This window comes from Tenebrio molitor, chromosome 2, assembly GCF_963966145.1.
Source record: "Tenebrio molitor chromosome 2, icTenMoli1.1, whole genome shotgun sequence".
In the NCBI taxonomy this organism is placed as follows: domain Eukaryota; kingdom Metazoa; phylum Arthropoda; class Insecta; order Coleoptera; family Tenebrionidae; genus Tenebrio; species Tenebrio molitor.
The window spans coordinates 1,820,111-1,843,857 of record NC_091047.1 but is presented as its reverse complement, the minus strand read 5'-3'; the positions used below and the strand labels follow the sequence as shown (position 1 = coordinate 1,843,857).

General features: G+C 36.7%; 1 protein-coding gene and 1 long non-coding RNA gene across 5 annotated transcripts; both read left to right on the top strand.

The window, feature by feature from the left end:
• Positions 1-836: 836 nt before the first annotated feature.
• LOC138122806 (receptor-type tyrosine-protein phosphatase T-like) lies at positions 837-23,180 on the top strand. 3 transcript variants are annotated; one of them, XM_069037106.1, is made up of 30 exons: positions 837-933; positions 992-1,152; positions 2,389-2,544; positions 2,995-3,293; positions 3,351-3,555; positions 3,606-3,787; positions 4,231-4,372; positions 4,429-4,524; positions 4,584-4,730; positions 4,785-4,928; positions 4,982-5,121; positions 5,479-5,680; positions 5,730-5,797; positions 5,850-6,033; positions 6,094-6,212; positions 6,262-6,766; positions 6,825-7,060; positions 7,117-7,186; positions 7,249-7,442; positions 7,500-8,023; positions 8,077-8,132; positions 8,186-8,289; positions 8,344-8,463; positions 8,515-8,602; positions 8,654-8,730; positions 8,782-8,916; positions 9,659-9,799; positions 9,856-10,360; positions 10,415-10,910; positions 10,975-11,332. In XM_069037106.1, exons 1-30 carry the CDS (start codon positions 920-922, stop codon positions 11,213-11,215), a joined length of 5,751 nt encoding a protein of 1,916 aa, XP_068893207.1. In that variant the 5' UTR covers positions 837-919; the 3' UTR covers positions 11,216-11,332. The 3 variants fall into 3 exon arrangements, with proteins under 3 accessions (XP_068893207.1, XP_068893209.1, XP_068893208.1); XM_069037108.1 differs by lacking the exons at positions 992-1,152; positions 2,389-2,544; positions 2,995-3,293; ... (24 more) ...; positions 10,415-10,910; positions 10,975-11,332 and adding exons at positions 14,373-14,533; positions 15,083-15,235; positions 15,315-15,613; ... (23 more) ...; positions 22,291-22,786; positions 22,851-23,180 and having other exon boundaries at positions 905-933; XM_069037107.1 differs by lacking the exons at positions 837-933; positions 992-1,152; positions 2,389-2,544; ... (25 more) ...; positions 10,415-10,910; positions 10,975-11,332 and adding exons at positions 14,168-14,317; positions 14,373-14,533; positions 15,083-15,235; ... (24 more) ...; positions 22,291-22,786; positions 22,851-23,180.
• Positions 12,061-13,691, top strand: LOC138122843 (uncharacterized). Of its 2 annotated transcripts, XR_011156638.1 has the most exons (5): positions 12,061-12,743; positions 12,823-12,964; positions 13,014-13,100; positions 13,150-13,399; positions 13,449-13,691. It is a non-coding gene; the product is annotated as an uncharacterized lncRNA (long non-coding RNA). The 2 variants fall into 2 exon arrangements; XR_011156637.1 differs by having other exon boundaries at positions 12,067-12,964.
• Positions 23,181-23,747: the final 567 nt, after the last annotated feature.

Sequence of the window (23,747 nt, the reverse complement as noted above, 5' to 3'; positions counted from 1 at the left end):
TTTGAAAACCACCGTTTAACATTGATCACAAAATATACAAGAAGATAAAAGATTCGCAAATACATTTGATAAACGTATAAAATGTACATTTTATAAACAAAAATTACGTTTATCCACAATCACTATATTATAAGGTCATAATTCAATTGCTTGGCAACCTTTAATGTCCTCTATAAAACTCTAGTGTTTTATAAGTCATAAAACACGCCATAAAACACTCAAAATAAAATTTCAATGATTTTTGAGGTGACAGCCGCTGTCAGAGTGAAATGTCAAATAAATTTTGGATGACATCCGATAAAATTTCGGCGATTCTGATTCTAAATGAGTGTGATTGTAGATAAAATGTTGTATTGCATGCGTGTTTTAGATGCATTTTATTCATTCTTGCGTGAATAAAATCCTATCTAAAACACTTATACAATAAATAACTATTAAATCTGCTGTTTTTATATGCTTTTTCCTGGTATCTGCTAAACTTTTAATTCCGAAAAATTGCTTTATTATAAATTAGCAACAAAAGATGCAGGTGTTGCTGATAAAAACATTTTAAGCGAAAACTCCTTGTGGACAACGATCATCTAAACAAATAAATTTTAATTGTTTTAAAAATAATTTTTAATCACTTTCATTAGAATGTAAGACAGTCAAGTTATGCGTAGGTAATTAAGGTAATTTATTAAATTAACAAATAAATCATTCTTTTTGAGAACATTGTTGTCATAGTCTATTACGGTTGTAAATTTTATTGCAACATATGAAAGTTGCCCTTTTACTAAAAATGTGTTATCAATTCTGCAGGATATGTGTCAGGCGGAAAACCTCGTATCAGTTATCGAAATGGGATTGCGGCATCATGTTAGTGCTCACCATAATTTTCACAGTATTAAAAAACTTATAGTGATTGGTGTCTTTAACTATGTTTCAGAAAAGGTATTATAATTAGGTATCGCTTTCGTTCTAAGTGAAAATAATATACTAAATATTTTAGTTTACTTTATGGAACTTTGATGATTTGTTTGGCAAAATCTAAGAGTGAAAATGACTTTTTTATTACAAACCAATATAACGACAACAACTATTTTTGTGTGACCAACACTACCTATGCATTAAGTTGGATTGCCACGAAAGTAGATGAAACATTGGAACAAGGTATTGTACAACGTGTAACAGGACATTAATAATATAATACCAGGGTCCTGCTACTGTTTATTGAGATTCAACTATTGTTGCTCTCTCGTTGTAATAAAACTGTCAGCTAATCTTAATTGTAAAGATCGAAGGTATTTTCAGAACTACAACTCGTTTATTCAAAGCAAGAAAAGTAAATTTTTTTTAAACCAAACAATTCATGGAGTAATTAATACGGCAAGATGGTCCAGATCTACCGGGTGTTATGGATGTCCACTAATAAATTTAACCACCAATAGAACTCTTTAAAATAAACATTTATTTATTTATCAGTTTTTCCACAAATTCTTCCAAACAGAGTTGTCAAATTTAAATATAATTTGAACCCTAAAATTCATACTCACTCATGTGTTTACACCTCCATTAATAACGAAGCACGAAAAAAGAATTACACACTCGAATGAAAAACAGTAAAAACTGTTAGTATTAGAACAGCGATTGTAAACTGTAAAGTTTCTACCGCACAAAAACATTTTCATTCACTCTTTCGTTTCAATTGATGATTTTTATTATTATTTAATTAAGGGTTAGAAAAATGTAAAAAAATCGATTAAAAAAGACCAATAAAAAATGTTCTATTGGTGATTAAATGTATTACGTGGACTTCCATAACACTCTGTATATACGGGCTTATTCAGGAGAGAGGTATTTCTGAATTTCTTTTTGCCGCAACCCATTATACACATTGAAACAATATCTTGATTTCAGATTTTGAAAATAATTATAGCTGAATCCACGATGACTCCTACTCCTGTCTCTTTCACGTTAAAGCAAAAAATCTTTGTCAATTCGAAAAATTTGTTTTTACTGAGATGCTCTCCTCATTTATGGAGTGTCGAAAGAATTCTGTCGTCGCTGCGGATGTTTACAAGCCGTTGGTAGACACTTCGAACACCTTTTACATTAACTTCATTAATTTATTTATTGAATTTTGATTAAATACAGATTTTCTGCCAATCTGACATTTCTGACAAATCTATCCAACTTACTTTGATTTCTAATTTAAAAGAGATAACACATTTGATTTAGTAGTTACGGTCATTGGTATTGTTGGTTGCGGTAAAATATAAATTCACAAGTACCCCTCTCGTGAATAACCCTGTATTCACAATCACGTGGTACACAATAATATTTCCAATTAAATTAATTGAAATGTATTACCACCAATACCTTCTATACTTAAGCAATTAATTTCAGAGTCAACATTTATTCCGAAACCAACTAAAAACTTATTCGACTGTCGTATTGCAAATGATTTTAGAACTAAAAATAATTTCATAAAAGCTCCTTGGAAGTTGAAAAGCTCGTCGGAAGCGAACCTTAACAAAGTAATCGTTGACCAACGATGGGAAGGCAAGTCCATGTCAAATACAGGATGATTCTGAAATACGTTTGGGAAAAAAAGTGTAGTATCCTTGACACGAAACAATTGTGCTTAAATGACTTTTGGGAGTGAAATCAAAAGGATGGAAATTACCCCATATCTTTGTATTTTCGACGCTATGAATAAGGAAAATTTGTCCGAATTTGTTTACTTCGTTAGCAACCATTGTTACATCAACTCCACAATGGAGTCGTAGGTGCAAGCACACTGCTTTGTAAACATTTCTATGGAAACGATCGAAAGGAGTAATGTCAGGTTTATGACTGACAAGCACCTTTTACCTTTAATTTTAAAACTTCTATGACTTCTTCTCACCAATTGCTGGAGTTTTTTCCAAACTTATTTCAAACTCACCCTGTATAAATATATATGTAGTTACAAAATCAACATTTGAAATGGATACGATTAATATTTTTTAGAGATGAAAATTTATAAAACAGAATATGTTACTGGTGATGGCACTCCTTTAAAATTTACTACTGTTTTGTCAACATTAAAATCTAACTTTGACATTCCCTTTTCAATACGCACTGAAAAGGAAGCTCACATTTTTCTTTGCGATGGAGAAGATCCGCACGAATCTAATTGTTATTGGATCATGTTGCAAGCTTTCGGTGGAAGCGAAACTGCAATACGAAAATGTTCAAAAACATTTATACCTAAAATTAATAAAAAATACCCGCAAGGAGAGTGCAAGAAGAAACAAGCTAATATATCGGTTTGTATTCACCTTCTGTATGTTCTATATTAATTTATAATAATGTATGGTGTTCAGCATCCAGATTTTCCAAGATTCCTTAACAGCACCCTCTGGACGCACTTGAAACTTACCAAAACAGGCGAAACCTTAAGATTGGTTCAAAAGAACAGACACAGAAGCAGAAAAATTATAGAATTTTCAGAAAAACAAGAAGTAATTAACGTAACTCATATGATTATTCACAGCAAAATGGTCAACGCTTTATGGAAAATTCACCAAGGTAATAAAAATATTTTCTGCGCTGAAGAAAAGAATTATTTTTAATTTTAGTTGAATTTATTTATACAAACGAAGAAACAGACAAAGTGCAACTAGGAACTACTTTCTCTCCGACAGAGTATTATATATGTGTGTCGATGTATTTGTTAATGTGCGATTCTTGCAAAGTAAAATTAACATTACTTGATGACAGTAATGTTATTGTAATTGAACAAGATTTCAGTCAACTCGTAGTAAGTCATCTTAAGCTCATCATAACAGTATAACATAGGAACAGTTTCAAATTCGTCTTAATTGATTTCAACGTTCATTGGCCGCATTCAATCGACATTTAATTTTATTAAGTTAATTTTTAATTATCGACCGATAGCCCATCTCTGTCAAAAATCATATATATGCCGTTCACGATTGTTTTAAACACGCAGGAGGCCATGATATTTTTTTGTTAGATTGGCGTCAGGTCCTGTCATATGACGTTTCGTTATTAAATATTCATCTTGTTGTCAATTCCCTAATTGATTTAGTGTAATTCAATTATAACCTAAAATAGATTTATTATGCCAACTAAAATGTCAGATTTTCATAGACAGTCCGAATTTGAAACAATCGTGAACGGATAATAAATACATAACGATGTATTATTAGTATTACTGTTTGAAATAACAAACATTTGTAGTCTTCAGAGTGGAGGGAAATTAAGTTGATAAGCGAGAGCAAACAGTATCAATACAACTTCAAATTATTAGTATCAACAATTGGCGGCACAAGAGATCAACAGTTCTGGGCAATTGACAGGGTTAGGCTTTGTCAGAAAGAAGGTAAAGTAAAAAAAAATTTTAGATACAACTACCTACTTATGTACAATCGCGTTTAGAATTTCGAATGATTAGTTTAACCGAAAAAGAGACATGCCAATTGATGTCCGACGACAAGAAAATTATTACGTTCAAGGATTCATTACAAGTATCCAGTAAGAATTTGTTGGTAGAGTAAGTGGTTCCTTTATTTTTTTTATGATTTCCCCGACAGAAAGTGAATGTCCTGAAAATACCATCGGAGAATTTTGTGTGCCATGTAACTGGATTTATGAAAATTGCGAACAAATCAAAATTTGTGACAACGACAAGTGTGTATGTTCGTCAGGATTCGGTATCGGGAACAAGAATTGCTACTACCGTAAAATAACACATGTTTATACAATTTCGCGTCGTTCAACACCGACATTTTTAGAATGCGAAAGTGGACGGTATGGTCACGGATGTAAAAAATCTTGCGGAAAATGCTCCTACAACTACTACTATAGCTTGTGCAATACGATTGAGGGAACATGCTTCTCTTGCACTGATGGATTCAGCGGACCAAGATGCGATATACGTATGTAAAATTAACATTCCATTCAAAAATAATCAAATTCTCTCTCATTTCAGCACGATCAATAATTTTCGCAAGACCTCCAGATGTTATTGATATAAAATACACAGAAGCCACCGTCCAGGTGACAGATTTTACGTTGGAAAATACATTTAATAATAATCAGAAGCCTAACTATTACACGATTCAGTACACAGTTGAGAAAATCGTTTCAATATAATAATTATAAACATTATGTAACAATCTCTGGACGGAATGTGATAACTTTGCTGTCAAATTCAAAAATTCTAAACCATTGTATAATGTAATTGAAATGTAAAAAGTAACGAAGTATCGTATGTAAACATCTGTATTACTTTAACGATATAGTTAAAAAAGAATTAGTATAGTGAAATTTACATGTATTCACAATCTCGGTGAAGAAATAACTAATTTGCACTATACCTACACAAATGTATCTGTATGTAGCAAAGATGAAATTTTCTATTCAGAGGACTGTTGCATCTTTATATATATATATATATATTAATATTATTTCAACGAAATATTTTAGGTGGCACCAAATAAAAATTCAAATTGGACCACATACAATTTTGTGTATCCTTTTAACATCACATATGCAATAGTAATAAATAATTTAAAAGCAGACACAATTTATTTTGTGAGAGGCGTTATTATCATAGGCAATCAATATCAACAATATCATTATGTGGGATCGCATTTAAAATTTAAAGAATTCACCACCTACTGTGAAGGTATTCAAATATATTCAATATTTACAAATTTTCAATCCCTTCATTTTAGAGATATCTTTAGACAACATTGAAATAAAATCAACCAACATCACTGCATTCGTCTCCTTAAAAACTCCGGTAAATTTAATAATCTTTCACCTGACTAAATGAAAACTCTTATTTTTTACAGATAAAAAATACAGTGTGTAAATTGGAAAAATACCACATTTATTTACACGAAACTGGAAAACGTGGATCCTTAGATAATGGAGTTGTATATTTTGATGGATTAGATCCGTTCACACATTACACAATAATCTTCCAACGTAATACCGAGGACCACCGGAAGAAAAAGTTTCAAACAACAGAAGGAGGTATATTGCCATAAAAATACTAACAGTATCTAATCTCGCTTTATCGAAATCGATTTACAGTTCCACAACAAGTCTTAAATCTGAGACTCGCGAATAAATCATCATCAACAATTTACATAAAATGGGAACAACCGTCTTCAATTAACGGCGTATTAAAACATTACATCGTTACATATCGAGTAAGTAACCACGGCTGAAAAATATCAGCGTTAACGAAAAATGATTCAGCACGTGTCGTACCTCGCGTGCAAGCAACAACCAACAACTCCATCGGCGGAGCATACTCTGAGAGTCACCGAAACTTCAACAACAATAAAAGATTTAATTCCATATTCGAGATACTCGATTTCTGTATTTGCCGAAAACACAAAATTGAAAGGACTTCCGTCACAATTTTTGATAGAAACGTTACCCGCAGAAGAAATCGAATCTGAAGAGATATCCGGGGTGACAGTTACTCCCGGCACACATGCGGTTAATATTGAATTGTCACCTAAATGCGAAAAAATTCGAGGACAATTGGTGGTGAATACGACCGTTATTTGTACCAACGAATGGTGTAAGAACCAAAACAGAACTCCTAAAACAACAAATCATTATGTGTCAAACCAGATAATTACGCTAGATAAGTTAACTCCATTTTCTGACTACAGCTTGGATCTGATATTTTGTAGAAATTATACGAATTGCGAAGGTAGCACAAAGAGGCAAACCTTTAGAACAAAACCGACAAGTAATTAATTGTTCTTCCAGAATGTCAAGAAAAACTAATTGAATGTATTCACTTTCAGCTCCCTATGCCGTTACTGATTTGCTGGTTTATACCAAAAACAAAAGTTCAGCTTCGCTCAGATGGAAACCACCTTACCCACCAACTGGGATTTTAGAAACATATCAAATTGAACATTATTGTACACATTCAGACAGACATATAAAGGAATTTAAAATGACATCGTGCAAATTATGGCCAGATTTTCATTGTGTCACAGTGTCAAATTTGAAAAGTGGCAGAGAATACACATTTAAAGTGCGTAATTTAAAATTGTTGGAAGTAGTAGTATTAAAATTATTATTAATGTACAGGTGAATGCCAAAAATGAAAATGTTTCAAAATTTGGACCGACGATTTTCACTAATACAAAAACAAAAATAGGTTGGCATCAAAGTGCTCTTTTAAATTTTTAAATTCTAGATATTATTTTAAATATTTTGCAGAACCATCAGGAGCGCCCTACGATTTAAACATTACTTGGGCGATTAATAATGACTTGATACTGCAATGGAAACATCCGAACGAATCAAACGGTCCAATTAAGTATTTTAATATCAATTTAAACAGTGAAAGAAAGAAGGTCGAAAAGACCCTACTAATCACGAACGACACCTATTACATAAATTATAATATCAAAGTAAGTGCAAAACAAAACTTGGTACATACGTATTTCAAGTAAACTGATCGTTTCTAGATAGATTCTGCAGAAGTCTTAACTTCTACTCGATACGACGTTCGAGTGTCGGCATTCAACGGTTTCTCCGGTAATTATGTCTACTTAATGGACACAAGTCCACCTGACATACCATTGCTGAATGGGGATCCTGAAAGTGGCAGTACAAATGATACAATTACACTGAAAATATCGCTTCAAAAACCAAGAGGGCCAACTGACGACCGTCTTGTCCTCATCTTAATAACCGATAAAAATGCGAACCGAAAAATTACTGCAGCTAATTACAGTTTAACATCTTCACAAGATAGTATCAAAAAAACTATCGGTGATATTTATACGGAAAACTTTTTTCTGGAATCGGGAACTTCCTATAACGTCACAATATTATTGCTCAACAGTTTTCAAAACAAAACCAGAAGCAACGAGTATTCGTACTTGTACAAGACACTAGGTGAACAACGAATCACTTCTGAACAAGAATCAAATCTCCTCGGTTTGTTGGCCCTACTGTTGATAATACCAATCGCAGCCATTATTTACATGTAAGTCGATAGTATATTGCGATATTTTATATTTACGCCGTACGAATCTTCAGGAAAAGAGATGAATTGTTGTCCCTCAAAAACGATGTATTCAAAAGGAGCAACACGTGTAAATATGCATCACACTTTTCAGAGACTGTTAAATCCGTCAAACTGTTCCAGCAACTGAAGTAGTGGACATCCAAGAAGACCAAATCCCTCTGTCCGACGTGGCACAAAATAATGTCATCCTTCCAGTCACGAAAAAAATGACGAAACCTCAACCCGTAAGCGCTTGTTTTGTTGAATCGATCGGACCCGACTCAAATATTTCGTTGCAGAAGACATCCAAAAACCCACCGACGAAACCCAAAGGGCACTCCAAACGTGTCAAGATCACCGAATTTGTGCAGTATGTCAAAGAATCGATAGTCAGTGGAGAACTCGAACGTCAACACTCGGTAAAGACAGTCTTTTCAACGGTCAACAAATCTTATCCGTCGCTATTTCAGTTGTTCCCACGCGGCCAGACCAAGCCTTGGACTGTCGGCTCTTTGAAAGAAAACAAATCCAAGAATCGTTACAACAACCTGATCGCTTGTAAACTACCAACATTACAATACGCTCAAGTGTAACTCCTGTTGCTTTCAGACGACCACACCAGAGTGATTCTCGAGAAAATCGAGGGAAACCCTCATTCTGACTACATCAACGCCAACTACGTCGACGTAAAATGATAGATTCTGGTCTTGATTTGCACTGTTTTCGGATTGTTGCAGGGCTATCGGGTCCCGAGAGCATACATCGCGACGCAGGGTCCCAAAGCTGCAACTCTCGACGACTTCTGGAGAATGATCTGGCAAGAAAATGTCCAACACATCGCCAATCTAGCCAACATATATGAGGGTGGAAAGGTAACACGATTTTTCCTCGGGTGTATTTAAAACACCACCACTTGCTTTATTATTTTTTAAATAAAAAAACCGAAAATAATAATTTTGAATAGGGTAATATGGTTTTAGTCCGACCCTGCCACGGACGGTATTTTTCGGAAGAGCGTTGGGGGGGTGGTAAATAAATGCAGTTTTACCTTGACCGCAGAACTGTTACCGAGCCACTGTAATAATCACTAAGTAACGATACCTCATTATTGAAAAGTTTACTTTCTTACTAAGTAATTACTTACCTTATTTTGGAGTTGCGCAGTTTTTCATTATTAACCAAACACTCGAATTTGTCCCGAACCGTACTCTTCACCTTATAAACTGTACAACGATTCACTTCACGGACAATATTTCCAATTCTGATTCAAACTAACTTGTATTATGTGGTTCAAAATTATTCAAAAACTGGTAACAAACCGACCGCCATCATTAAAATGAAGTAGTGCTGCCAACCTGATTTCATTCAACATTCAACCAATTTAAAATGTCATTGCTCTCTGAATGAAATAAAAAACGGAGAAAGATTGACAAACTCATATAGGTGATTCGTAATTTCAAACTGTTGGACACCATCTCCGAGGAGTGTAAAATTAAAAATATACCCAGAAACCCAGATAAGCGTTCTAAGTTGGCTAGCCTGACTGCGAAGGCTCCAATTTCAAAATGACTTGAATCGCTTTGCTTTAATGAAATTAATCGTTTTGCTTTGCAGAAAAAGGTGGAAAAATACTGGCCCGAAATCAACGAAACCTTGCAATTCGGTGCCATCGCCGTCCAACACCAATCCAGCAAAGTCTACGCCGATTACGAACACCGCGTCTTCAAAGTGACCCGCGACGCAGAAAGCCGCGAAGTAACAACAGCAACCAGCAATTTTAGCAATACACGTTTTACATATTGCCGTTACAGCTGGCCCAGTTCCACTTTTCTTCGTGGCCGGACCACGGAGTCCCCCTTTACTCGCAAAGCTTGGTCCCCTTCTTGCAGAAGATGCTGCAGATACCCGTCAACACGAAATCTCCGATTGTCGTGCACTGCAGCGCCGGTGTCGGCAGGACCGGCACCATCCTCTTGTGCGACATCTGCCTGAGGATGGCCGCGAGAGAGGGTGCGATCGACGCGCTGGGGACTCTTCAGCGTCTGAGGGAGCAGAGGCCCAACATGGTGGACAACTTGGAGCAGTACAAGCTGGCCCATCTGGTCATTTTGGAGTGTCTGATAGGGATGCACACCGGGATACAGTGCAACGAAATACAGGAGTCCGTGAAGAGGCTGCTGGAAGACGAGCAGACGGTCACGCAGATGCAATACTTGGAGGACACGCAGTGGCAGGACCAGGTGATGAAATCCGAGGCGTGGGTAGAGGAGGCGCAGGTGGTTGAAGAGAAGAACCGCTTCAAGGACATCATACCAGGTACGTAGACAAACTATTGGAGAAACGTCGATGACTAATTCGATCGTGTGTCAGAGATCCAAGGACGCGTCTTCATCACTCGCTACCCCACCAGCGACAGCACCTCTTCCTACATCAACGCCGTCAAGGTCGACGGTTTCCGCTGCCCGGGTCGCTACATCGTGACCCAGCAGCCCATGCCCAACACCCTGGGGGACTTCTGGAGGCTCGTCGAAGAAAACAACGTATCCGTCGTGGTATCTCTGAACCAAGTCGACCCCAAAGACAAGACCTTATGTGCGTTTTGGCCCACCAATAAGCGGCCCCAGATGAACCCGGTCCCCATCATCTCTCTCAAACACGTCAATACTCTCTCGATGGAACATTACGACGTCGTAACCGTCCACTTGTCTGCACCCTCCAGAAAAGAACACTTCCAAGTCCACATCATCTCGATGAAGAACTGGCCGCCAAAAACGAATTGTCCCAAGAGTCCGGAGAAGTTTTTGGCGTTTTGGGAAGAAGCAGACAACATCGCGAGACGCTCGAATCCTGTCCTCGTCACTTGCTAGTAAGTTTCTGTTTCTTTAAATTGTCCCTTTGTGATCTTTACCAATCGAACTTTTCTGTTTCAGTGACGGAGTCACCGCATCTGGTCTCTTCATGGCCATGTCTTTTGTCATCGAAAAAATGAAACTGGAGCAAATATGCGATGTCTGTCAGGCTGTGAGAACGATCCGACACAACCGTCAACAATGTGTCCAAAACATCGAACAGTTCGAATTCTTGTACAGAGTTGCAGTGATTTACATCAACGGATTCGAGCCATACGCCAATTTTAACCCTCCAGAGAGCACGCTTTATAAAAATACATGAGCGGGCGTACCGCGGCATTTACACCGCATTTAGTTTTTCACGTTTCTAGCTCACAAATTAAAAAAGAAAATATATTTTATGTAGAAAAATAAGACAAATATACCATGCTTAATCATTTTATGTCTTCCTCTTTCCAATCCTCAGTATTACTAGATTCATAGTTAAAGGCAAATATCACACCTATCTTCAAGAAGGGAGATAAGATCAAAGCGGAAAATTATCGCCCAATTCAGAGGAAGAAAATAATACAAACTCCAAAATAAACAAAAATCATATTATTTGAATTCGTTTTTGGCCTCCTCAACTCTAAATGACATGTTTACACATTTTGAACAGCTACGGTATCTTGATTTTTACACACTAACCAAACTATCTGTAATTTTACTGCGCGGAGTGTGTAAAATACATACATGCAAATTTTAAGCTTTCACGGACCTCCAAAAAACTGTTACCGTACTATAAATAAAGTCCATTTGTACAGTCACGGCCACGGAATTTCTTCAGCCGTTGTCATTCAACTAACATTAGCTGTAAAACAGGTTTTATATATTTCTAACCCCACATTGGAATTTTTGACATGGATGTTAATGTTGCCACATTTAGTGTAACAAATAGGTCCATACCTTCTACAAAAAAGAAGATTGCTTTTTTAAAACATTTTTACTTGATAATTTAATGACTATGTACTTAACAACGTACTGCTAAGCTGTTCCGCGAATTTTGGGGCACCTATTATATCCCCACAAATTCTCAATCGGGTTGAGGTCTGGATAAAAACAAAGACATCTCAGAATTTGGACCAAAGGTCGTTGAAGAAGAACAAAAACTAGGTCGATATCAAAATACAAATCAAGTCCAAAAATTTCCAACGCTAATTGACTCATTCGAAAAACGTTCGTCTTTATTGTGCGGAATTGGGGCCACATCGACGCTGCAGAGTGGAATGTTTGGTCCCCTACCGCGACATTCTTGGGCAATAACGTAGCAAAGTGTTAAAACTGTTCCTTCTCATCTGTCGAATTATTATCCAAAAATTTCCGTAATACTATCTCGTCCGGAGAGATAAATTTTGCTATTTTTGTAAAACTGGAATCTTTTGGACTTTCCAGTACCCAATTTCGACCACTCGTCTTCTCCTAAGATAATTTTTAGAACCATCGAGTGCTCCTTACGACCTCAACATCAAATGGACGAGGAAGAGTTACGATTGTGCTTATCCAAGTCTAAAGTCGTCTACCAGGTAGAAAACTTCAATCAGAGCGAGTCCCATTTTTTTTTCTAATTTTAGTTGAGGTCTACAATCTTACAGTACTCGTTACAAACACCTCAGCAAACAAGATTAGCTTCAAAGTGTACCACTTAACCTTTTTTCTCCCCAAATCAAGTATTCTGTTTCTGACTTTACTCGTTCTGCTTCTGATTCCAGTTTGTATATTTTGGTAAGTTGCAACTACGAGAAATGAGCACTTTACGAACGTAGATTTTAGTGTGTGGTACCGTTTCAAGACTCGTTGCAAAAATAAAAAAGGTAAGAAAACAGAAGGAGGAACTCAAGTTGCAATCTCAATTTTAGAGATTCTTTCGGAGCTGAATTATTACAATTTAAGGAATATTTCAAGACGGGAACAAACAGAGGAGACGAAATGTGAAAAACGTGCCGGTTCCCTTTCCAGATTGGTCCAAATTTCAGAATTCGAGAGCTACGTGGCAGAAGCAGAAAACAATGAAGACTTGCAATACCAACACTCGGTAAAAACACAATATACTACGAAAAATTCAGCGGCAATGAATTTTTCAGCTCGTCTTGCAAAACCGCAACAGCGTCGTTTACGAAGTGTTGTGCGGCAACCAGTACTTCGACTACCTAGATCTGAAATTCACAGATGTGAGAATTTTTTGTTGGCAACTTCCTCGTCTAATTCTGGTGACTGTAGGGTACTAAAATAACTAAAGCGGCGGAAGCACCAAAACCGACTTCCGTCGATTACTTCTGGAAAGCGGTTTGGGAAGAAAACGTCGAACACATAGTGTCGCTCGTTGCCCGAGATGGAAATTCCACGGAAAAATACATCCCACGAGAGGACAAAAAAATGGAGTTTCAAAACATTTCCGTTATGCTGGGCTTCGACAAGACCTTGTTGAACCGAATTTTTGTCTTGATCAGACAAGATCAAATCAGATCAAGTATGAAGCGCAATCGGTGAAATGTCATTTCTATAGTTGTTTCTTCCAGGTGGATCACATCGTGCTGCCGTACCGAGGCGAAGACGCCCTCGAATTCGTACCGACGCTGAGGAAAATGTCGAAATATCCGTTGATGACGCATTCGCCCATTTTTCCAGAAAAAACTTTCTTTTCTCTTGTTTTTTCTTTCGAACATTTTACCGCAAATAGTAAATTTTGTACTCTCCCTTGCATTTGTCAACTTTCGTGTTATTTTGTTGTAAAATATGGTAAATAAACACAGTTAACTTTCTTACTTAGTTTTATTTTTCTTCACGTTAAACGGAAAACCCAACGATGAACTCATCGGTGCCGCTGCTTTGAAAACCACCAACGTTGACAACAAAATAGGTATACAAGATAAACGATTCGCATAAACGTATAAAATGTACATTTTATAAACAAAAATTACGTTTAAAGCCGCTGTTTTTATATACATTTTCCTTGTTTCTGCTCAATTTATATGTCCCGAAAAATTGCTCTGATATAAATTAGCAATAAAAGATGCAGGTGTTGCTGTTATTTTAAAAATGATTTATTATCCACTTTCCTTAAAACTTCTTTAAATGTAAAACAGTCAAGTAATAAGTGGAATAAGCGTACCTACGTAATTAAGGTGATTAATTAAATTAGCAAATAAATAATTCTTTTTGATAACATTGTTGTCATAGTCTATTACGGTTGTAAATTTTATTGCAACATGTGAAAGATGCCCTTTCACTAAAAATTTGTTATCAATTCTGCAGGATATGTGTCAGACGGAAAACCTCGTATCAGTTATCGAAATGGGATTGCGGCAACATGTTAGTGCTCACCATAATTTTCACAGTATTAAAAAACTTATAGTGATCGGTGTCATTTAACAATGTTTCAGAAAAGGTATAATAATTATTACTTTCGTTCTAAGTGAAAATAATAGGCACTGAATTTTTAGTTTACTTTATGGAACTTTAATGATTTGTTTGGCAAAATCGAAGAGTGAAAATGACTTCTTTATTACAAAAAAATATAACAACATGAACTATTTTTGTGTGACCAACACTACCTATGCGTTAAGTTGGACTACAACGGAAGTAGGAGAAAAATTGGAACAAGGTATTGTACAGCGTGTAACAGGGCATTACGTACAGTAGCAATATTATTATACCAGTGTCCTGCTAATATTATTTAAACCGAATATTATTAAACCGAAATTATACATCTAGCATTAATTTAATCGACCAAACTAGAGACAACCAAGTTATTAATCATTTTGTAGAGCACTTGTTTGGCCCATACAAATTTATTACGTTGTTCGAAGACCATAATTATCAAAGACTGGAATTAACAAAACTTATTTTCGTAACACAGTAGTGTTGCTCTTTCGTTGTAATAAAACCGTCAGCTAATCTCAATGGTAAAGATCGAAGGTATTTTCCAAACTACTGTTCATTTATTCAAAGTGAAAGAATTAAACAATTTAAAAAGTAAACAATTCATGGAGGAATTAAAACAACAAAAAGGTCTAAATCTGCATATTCACAATCCACAAAACTAAATCATGTAAAGTGTAACAACGTAGTACGAAATAATACTTCCAATTTAATTAATTGAAATTTATTACCATTAATACCTACTATACATAACTTAAGCAATCAATTTCAGAATCAACGTTTATACCGACAAGAAATAACTCTTTCGACTGTCGTATTGAAAATGATTTTAGAACTGAAAAATATTTCGTAAAAGCTCCTTGGAAGTTGAAAAACTCTTTGGAAGCGAACATTAACAAAGTAATCGTTGACCAACGATGGGAAGGTAAGTTCACGTGGAATACAAATATGGACGTGGTTACAAATAGTAGTTAAATTGGATGGGATTACCTAATATTTTTCAGAGATGAAAATTTATAAAACAGAAGATGTTACTGGTGATGGCACTCTTTTAAAGTTTACTACGGTTTTGTCAACATTAAAATCCAACTTTGACATTCCCTTTTCAATACGCACTGAAAAAGAAGCTCACATTTTTCTTTGCGATGGAGAAGATCCTCACGAATCTAATTGTTATTGGATCATGTTGCAAGCTTTTAGTGGAGACGAAACTGCAATACGAAAATGTTCAAAAGGATTTGTACCTAAAATTAGTAATAAATGGCCGCAAGGAGAGTGCAAGATGAAACAAGCTAATATAGTGGTTTGTATTCACCTTTTTATGTTCTATACTGATTTAGTGATTTATAATAATGTATGGTGTTTAGCATCCAGATTTTCCAAGATTCCTTAACAGCACCCTCTGGACGCACTTGAAACTTACCAAAACAGGCGAAACCTTAAGATTGGCTCAAAAGAACAGACACAGAAGCAGAAAAATTATAGAATTTTCAGAAAAACAAGAAGTAATTAACGTAACTCATATGATTATTCACAGCAAAATGGTCAACGCTTTATGGAAAATTCACCAAGGTAACAAAAATATTTTCTTCGCAGAAAGAAACAATTTTTTTCCTTTTTAGTTGAATTTATTTATACAAACGAAGAAACAGATAAAATACAACTAGGAACTACTTTCTCTCCGACGGAGAATTATCTATGTGTGTCGATGTATCTGTTAATGTGCGATTCTTGCAAAGTAAAATTAACATTACTTGATGACAGTAGTGTTACCGTAAATGAACAAGATTTTAGTCAACTCGTAGTAAGTCATCTTAAGCTCATCATAACAGTATAACATAGGAACATTTAGAAATTCGTCTTAATTGATTTCAACGTTCACTTGTTGCATTTAATCGATAGTTAATTTAATTATAATCCGATTGGCCATAAATTTCAAAAAGCATATAAGTACATAATGATGTATTAATGTTCTTGAATCAATTCATTTCGATGAATTGGAATATACTTGAATGAAACAGCTAACAAATATTTCTAGTCTTCAGAGTGGAGAGAAATTAAATTCATTAGCGAGAGCAAACAGTATCAATACAACAACTTCAAATTATTAGTATCAACAATTGGTGGCACAAGAGATCAATGGTTTTGGGCAATCGACAGGGTTAGGCTTTGTCAGAAGGAAGGTAAAGTAAAAACATTTTCTGTAGATACAACTACTCACATAAAATCGCGTTTAGAATTTCGAATGATTGGTTTAACCGAAATAGAGACATGCCAATTGATGTCCGACGACAAGAAAATTATTACGTTCAAGGATTCAGTAGAAGTGTCTGGTAACAATTTGTTTGTAGAGTGAGTGGTTCCTTTATTTTTTTATGACTTCTCCGACAGAAAGTGAATGTCCTGAAAATACTATTGGAAAATTTTGTGTGCCCTGTAACTGGATTTATGAAAATTGCGAACGAATCAAGATTTGTGACAACGACAAGTGTGTATGTTCGTCAGGATACAATATCGCGAATAAAAATTGCTACAACCGTAAAATAACACATGTTTACATAATTTTTCGCGTTGTTCAACACCGAAATTTTTAGAATGCAAAAGTGGATCATATGGTCATGGATGTAAAAAATCCTGCGGAAAATGCTCCTACAACTACTATGATTGCAATACAATTGACGGAACATGCTCCCCCTGCATTGATGAATTCAGCGGACCAAGATGCGACATACGTATGTAAAATTAACATTCCATTCAAAAATAATCAACTTCTCTCTCTCATTTCAGCACCATCAATAATTTTCGCAAAACCTCCAGATGTTACTGATGTAAAATACACAGAAGCCACCGTCCAGGTGACAGATTTTACGTTGGAAAATTCATCTAATAATGAGAAGCCTTTCGCTTACGCAATTCAATATAAAGTTGAGAAAGTCGTTTCAATATAAAATATGTACCTAATATAAACATTTTGTAACAATTTCTGGACGGAATGTGATTTATAGTGTCAATTTCTGTTCAGAGAAGCTTTGCATCTTTAGATTGATGTCATTTTAACAAAATGTTTTAGGTAGCAACAAATCATAATTCTAAATGGATCACATACAATAATTCAACCTATACATTTTACGAGAATCATTCAATAGTAATCAGTAATTTAAAAGCCGACACAAAATATTTTGTCAGAGGCGTTATTATCACACGCGATGGAAATGTTAGTTTAGGATGGCATTTAAAATTTAGAGAATTCACCACCAAGTGTGAAGGTATTCAAATATTTTCAATATTTACATATTTTCATATTTTTAATAGTCGATTCATTTTAGAAATAACTTCAGACAACCTTGAAATAAACTCTACCAACATCACTGCCTTCGTCTCCTTAAAATCTCCGGTAAATTTAATAATCTTTAACCTGACTAAATGAAAACTCTTATGTTTGACAGATAAAAAATACATTGTGTAATTTGGAAAAATACAACATTAATTTACAAGAAACTGGAAAACGTGGACTCTTTAATAATGGAGTTGTATATTTTGATGGATTAGATCCGTTCACACATTACACAATAATGTTCCAACGTAGTACTGAAGACCACCAGAAGAAAAAGTTTCAAACGACAGAGGGAGGTAAATTGCTTTAAAGATACTAACAGTGTCTAATCTCGCTTTATCGAAATCGATTTACAGTTCCACAACAAGTCTCAAATCTGAGAGTCGCCAATAAATCATCATCAACAATTTGCATAAAATGGGAAAAACCCTATTCCATTAACGGCCTTTTTAAACATTACATCGTTAAATATCGAGTAAGTTAGCCACGGCTGAAAAATACCGACGTTAACAAAAAATTATTCAGCACGTGTCATACCTCGCGTGCAAGCAACAACCAACAACTCCATCGACGGAGCATACTCTGAGAGTCACCGAAACTTCAACAACAATAAAAGATTTAATTCCATATTCGAGATACTCGATTTCCGTGTTTGCCGAAAACACAAAATTGAAAGGACTTCCGTCAGAATTTTTGGAAGAAACGTTACCCGCAGACGAAATCGAATCTGAAGAAATATCGGGGGTGACAGTTACTCCCGGCACGCGTGGGGTTAATATTGAATTGTCACGTAATTGCGAAAAAATTCGAGGACAATTGGTGGTGAATACGACCGCCATTTGTACCAACGAATGGTGTAAGAACCAAAGCAGAACTTCTAAAACAACGAAACATTATGTGTCAAACGACATAATTACGCTTGATGGGTTAGCTCCATTTTCAGACTACAGCTTGGATCTGATATTTTGTAGAAGTTATACGAATTGCGAAGGTGACACAAAGAGGGAAACTTTTAGAACAAAACCGACAAGTAATTAATTATTCTTCCAGAATGTAAACAAAAAATAATCGGATGTATTCGTTTTCAGTACCCAATGCGGTCACTGATTTGCTGGTTTATACCAAAAACGAAAGTTCAGTTTCGCTCAGATGGAAACCATCTTACCCACCAACTGGGGTTTTAGAAAAATATAAAATTGATTGTCAAAATGGATATTACTATGTAGACAAACATATAAATGAATTTGAAATGGCATCGTGCAAATTATGGCCAGATTTTCATTGTGTCACAGTGTCCAATTTGAAAAGTGGCTCAACATATACATGTTATGTATGTAATTTAAAATTATTAGAAGAAGTAGTATTAACATTATTATTAATGTACAGGTGAATGGCAAAAATGAAGATGTTTCAGAATTTGGACCAGCGAATTCCATTTATACAAAAACAGAAATAGGTCGGCATTAAAATACCATTTTCTTTTTCAAATTCCGGATATTATGTAAAATCTTTTCCAGAACCATCACGAGCGCCATACGATCTAAACATCACTTGGACGATTAATAATGATCTGATACTGCAATGGAAACATCCGAACCAATCTAACGGTCCAATTAAATATTTTAATATCATTTTAACCGATGGAGAAACAAACAAGATCGAAAAGAATCTACCAATCACGAACAACATCTATTACCTAAATTATAATATCAAAGTAAGTGCAAAACAAAACTTGATACATACGTATTCATGTAAACTGATCGTTTCTAGATAGAGTCCGCAGAATTGTTTCCTTCTACTCAATACAACATTCAAGTGTCGGCATTCAACGGATTCTCCGGTAACTATGTCTACTTGATGGACACAAGTCCACCTGACATACCATTACTGAATGGGGATCCTGAAAGTGGCAGTACAAATGATACAATTACACTGAAAATATCGCTTCAAAAACCAAGAGGACAAACTGACCACCGTCTTCTCCTCATCTTAATAACCGATAAAAATGCGAACCGAAAAATTACTGCAGCTAATTACAGTTTAACATCTTCACAAGATAGTATCAAAGAAACTATCGGTGATATTAATACGGAAAACTTTTTTTTCGAATCGGGAACTTCCTATAACGTCACAATATTATTGCTTAACACTTTTCAAAACAAAACCAGAAGCAACGAGTATTCGTACTTGTACAAGACACTAGGTTTACAACGAATCACTTCTGAACAAGAATCAAATCTCCTTGGTTTGTTGGCCCTACTGTTGATAATACCAATCGCAGCCATTATTTACATGTAAGTCGATAGTATTTCATTGCGATATTTTATATTTACGCCGTACGAATCTTCAGGAAAAGAGATGAATTGTTGTCCTTTAAAAAAGAAGTATTCAAAAGGAGCAACACGTGTAAGTATGCATCACACTTTTCAGAGACTCTTAAATCCGCCAAACTGTTCCAGCAACCGAAGTACTGGACATCCAAGAAGACCAAATCCCTCTGTCCGACGTGGCACAAAATAATGTCATCCTTCCAGTCACGAAAAAAATGACGAAACCTCAACCCGTACGATCCGATTCAAATATTTCGCAAAAGACATCCAAAAACCCACCGACGAAACCCAATGGGCACTCCAAACGTGTCAAGATCACCGAATTTGAGCAGTACGTCAAAGAATCGATAGCCAGTGGAGAACTCGAACGTCAACACGCGGTAAAGACACTTTTTCCGCGTTCAAACAAATCTTATCCGTCGCTATTTCAGCTGTTTCCCCGCGGCCAGACCAAGCCCTGGACTGTCGGCTCTTTGAAAGAAAACAAATCCAAGAATCGTTACAACAACCTGATCGCTTGTAAACTACCAACACTACAATACGCTCAAGTGTAACTCCTGTTGCTTTCAGACGACCACACCAGAGTGATTCTCGAGAAAATCGACGGAAACCCTCATTCTGACTACATCAACGCCAACTACGTCGACGTAAAATACTAGATTCTGGTCTCGGTTTGCACTATTTTCGGATTGTTGCAGGGTTATCGAGTCCCGAGAGCATACATCGCGACGCAGGGTCCCAAGGCTGCGACTCTCGACGACTTCTGGAGGATGATCTGGCAAGAAAATGTCCAACACATCGCCAATCTAGCCAACATATATGAGGGTGGAAAGGTAACACGATTTTTCCTCGGGTGTATTTAAAACACCACCACTTGCTTTATCATTTTTTCAATAAAAAAACGGAAAATAATAATTTTGAATAGGGTAATTTGGTTTTAGTCCGACCCTGCCACGGACGGTACATTTCGGAGGAGCGTGGGGGGTGGTAAATAAATGCAGATTTACCTTGACCGCAAAACTGTTACCGAGCCACTGTAATAATCACTAAGTAACGATACCTGATTATTGAAAAGTTTACTTTCTTACTAAGTAATTACTTACCTTATTTTGGAGTTGCGCAGTTTTTCATTCTTAACAAAACACTCGAATTTGTCCCGAACCGTACTCTTCACCTTATAAACTGTACAACGATTCACTTCACGGACAATATTTCCAATTCCGATTCAAATTGACTTGTATTATGTGGTCCAAAATTATTCAAAAACTAGTAACAAACCGACCGCCATCATTAAAATAAAGTAGTGCTGCCAACCTGATTTCATTCAACATTCAACCAACTTAAAATGTCATTGCTATCTGAATGAAATAATAAACGGAGAAAGATAGACAAACTCATATAGGTGATTCGTAATTTCAAACTGTTGGACACCATCTCCGAGGAGTGTAAAATTAAAAATATACCCAGAAACCCAGATAAGCGTTCTAAGTTGGCTAGCCTGACTGCGGAGGCTCCAATTTCGCTTGCTTGAATGAAATTAATCGTTTCGCTTTGCAGAAAAAGGTGGAAAAATATTGGCCCGAAATCAACGAAACCTTGCAATTCGGTGCCATCGCCGTCCAACACCAATCCAGCAAAGTCTACGCCGATTACGAACACCGCGTCTTCAAAGTGACCCGCGACGCAGAAAGCCGCGAAGTAACAACAGCAACCAGCAATTTTAGCAATACACGTTTTACATATTACCGTTACAGCTGGACCAGCTCCACTTTTCTTCGTGGCCGGACCACGGAGTCCCCCTTTACTCGCAAAGCTTGGTCCCCTTCTTGCAGAAGATGCTGCAGATACCCCTCAACACGAAATCTCCGATTGTCGTGCACTGCAGCGCCGGTGTCGGCAGAACCGGCACCATCCTCTTGTGCGACATCTGCCTGAGGATGGCCGCGCGAAAAAGTGCGATCGACGCGCTGGGGGCTCTTCAGCGCCTGAGGGAGCAGAGGCCCAACATGGTGGACAACATGGAGCAGTACAAGCTGGCCCATCTGGTCGTGTTGGAGTGTCTGATTGGGATGCACACCGGGATACAGTGCAACGAAATACAGGAATCCGTGAAGAGGCTGCTGGAAGACGAGCGGACGGTCACGCAGATGCAGTACTTGGAGGACACGCAGTGGCAGGACCAGGCGATGAAATCCGTGGCGTGGGTGGATGAGGAAGCGCAGGTGGTTGAAGAGAAGAACCGCTTCAAGGACATCATACCAGGTACGTAGACAAACTATTGAAAAAACGTCGATGACTAATTTGATCGAGTGTCAGAAACTCAAGGACGCGTCTTCATCACTCGCTATCCCACCAGCGACGGCACCTCTTCCTACATCAACGCCGTCAAGGTCGACGGTTTCCGGTGCCCGGGTCGCTACATCGTGACCCAGCAGCCGATGCCCAACACCCTGGGAGACTTCTGGAGGCTCGTCGAAGAAAACAACGTCTCCGTCGTGGTATCTCTGAACCAAGTCGACCCCAAAGACAAGACCTCGTGTGCGTTTTGGCCCACCAACAAGCGGCCCCAGATGGACCCGGTCCCCATCATCTCTCTCAAACACGTCAATACTCTCTCGATGGAACATTACGACGTCGTAACCATCCACTTGTCTGCACCTTCCAGAAAAGAACACTTCCAAGTCCACATCGTGTCGATGAAGAACTGGCCGCCAAAAACGAATTGTCCCAAGAGTCCGGAGAAGTTTTTGGCGTTTTGGGAAGAAGCAGACAACATCGCGAGACGCTCGAATCCTGTCCTCGTCACTTGCTAGTAAGTTTCTGTTTCTTTAAATTGTCCCTTTGTGATCTTTGACAATTGAACTTTTCTGTTTCAGTGACGGAGTCACCGCATCTGGTCTCTTCATGGCCATGTCTTTTGTCATCGAAAAAATGAAACTGGAGCAAATCTGCGATGTCTGTCAGGCTGTGAGAACGATCCGACACAACCGTCAACAATTTGTCCAAAATATCGAACAGTTCGAATTCTTGTACAGAGTTGCAGTGATTTACATTAACGGATTTGAGCCGTACGCCAATTTTAATTAACGCAATACATTAACATTATTTCTGGAGATTAGTATATTTTTATAATTCGCTTTTTGATTGTTATCGTTTTTTATCTTTTTCATTATGACGAAAGTTTAATAAACAGATAATTAAACCAACCGGCTTTATTTATGAAGAATTTTTTATATAAACTATTATGGTCAAGCGAATATTAAACAAAAAAACCGAGGTAAAATTTTTTCGGCTCAAAAGAAGCGCATTGAAAACAGGAATCCAGCGGTGTACAATTCATTGTCATATTATGTTTAATAAGGGAGCTATGGCCGTTTAAATGTTTTTTCGGGGTGCAAATTCGATAGAAGGTTTATGGTTTTTTCGAAAATTTTTTTATCGCCGATTCGAACGAAAATGCGGTGAGTTATTGTATAGGATGAGTTGAATTCAGGCTTAGGGAAATTTCCGGTCATAGACTCGATTTGTTGGTGTGGGAGCCAAAAATATTAGTTTTTTTGTTTTTTGTGAATTTCTCTTAAAGAAGAGTTTTGAGGTAAAATGAGGCGGTTGAGAGTTCTAACAGAAGATTATTTTTAGATTTTAAGTGAAGAGTTTATTCTAAAAAAAGTTTCGAAAGCGGTTCTTGTTGTAAAAACCATTTCACCGATCGATACGTTACTCACTGGATTATTTTTTGTTACAAAAAATGTCAAGTTCAAGTTCAAAACACT

Bases quoted from the DNA above. Each gene is read 5' to 3' on its own strand.
- LOC138122806 (XM_069037106.1), top strand. The intron at 4,929-4,981 runs GTATGTAAAATT...CTCTCATTTCAG, and splicing joins CGGACCAAGATGCGATATAC to CACGATCAATAATTTTCGCA. The intron at 6,034-6,093 runs GTATATTGCCAT...ATCGATTTACAG, and splicing joins GTTTCAAACAACAGAAGGAG to TTCCACAACAAGTCTTAAAT.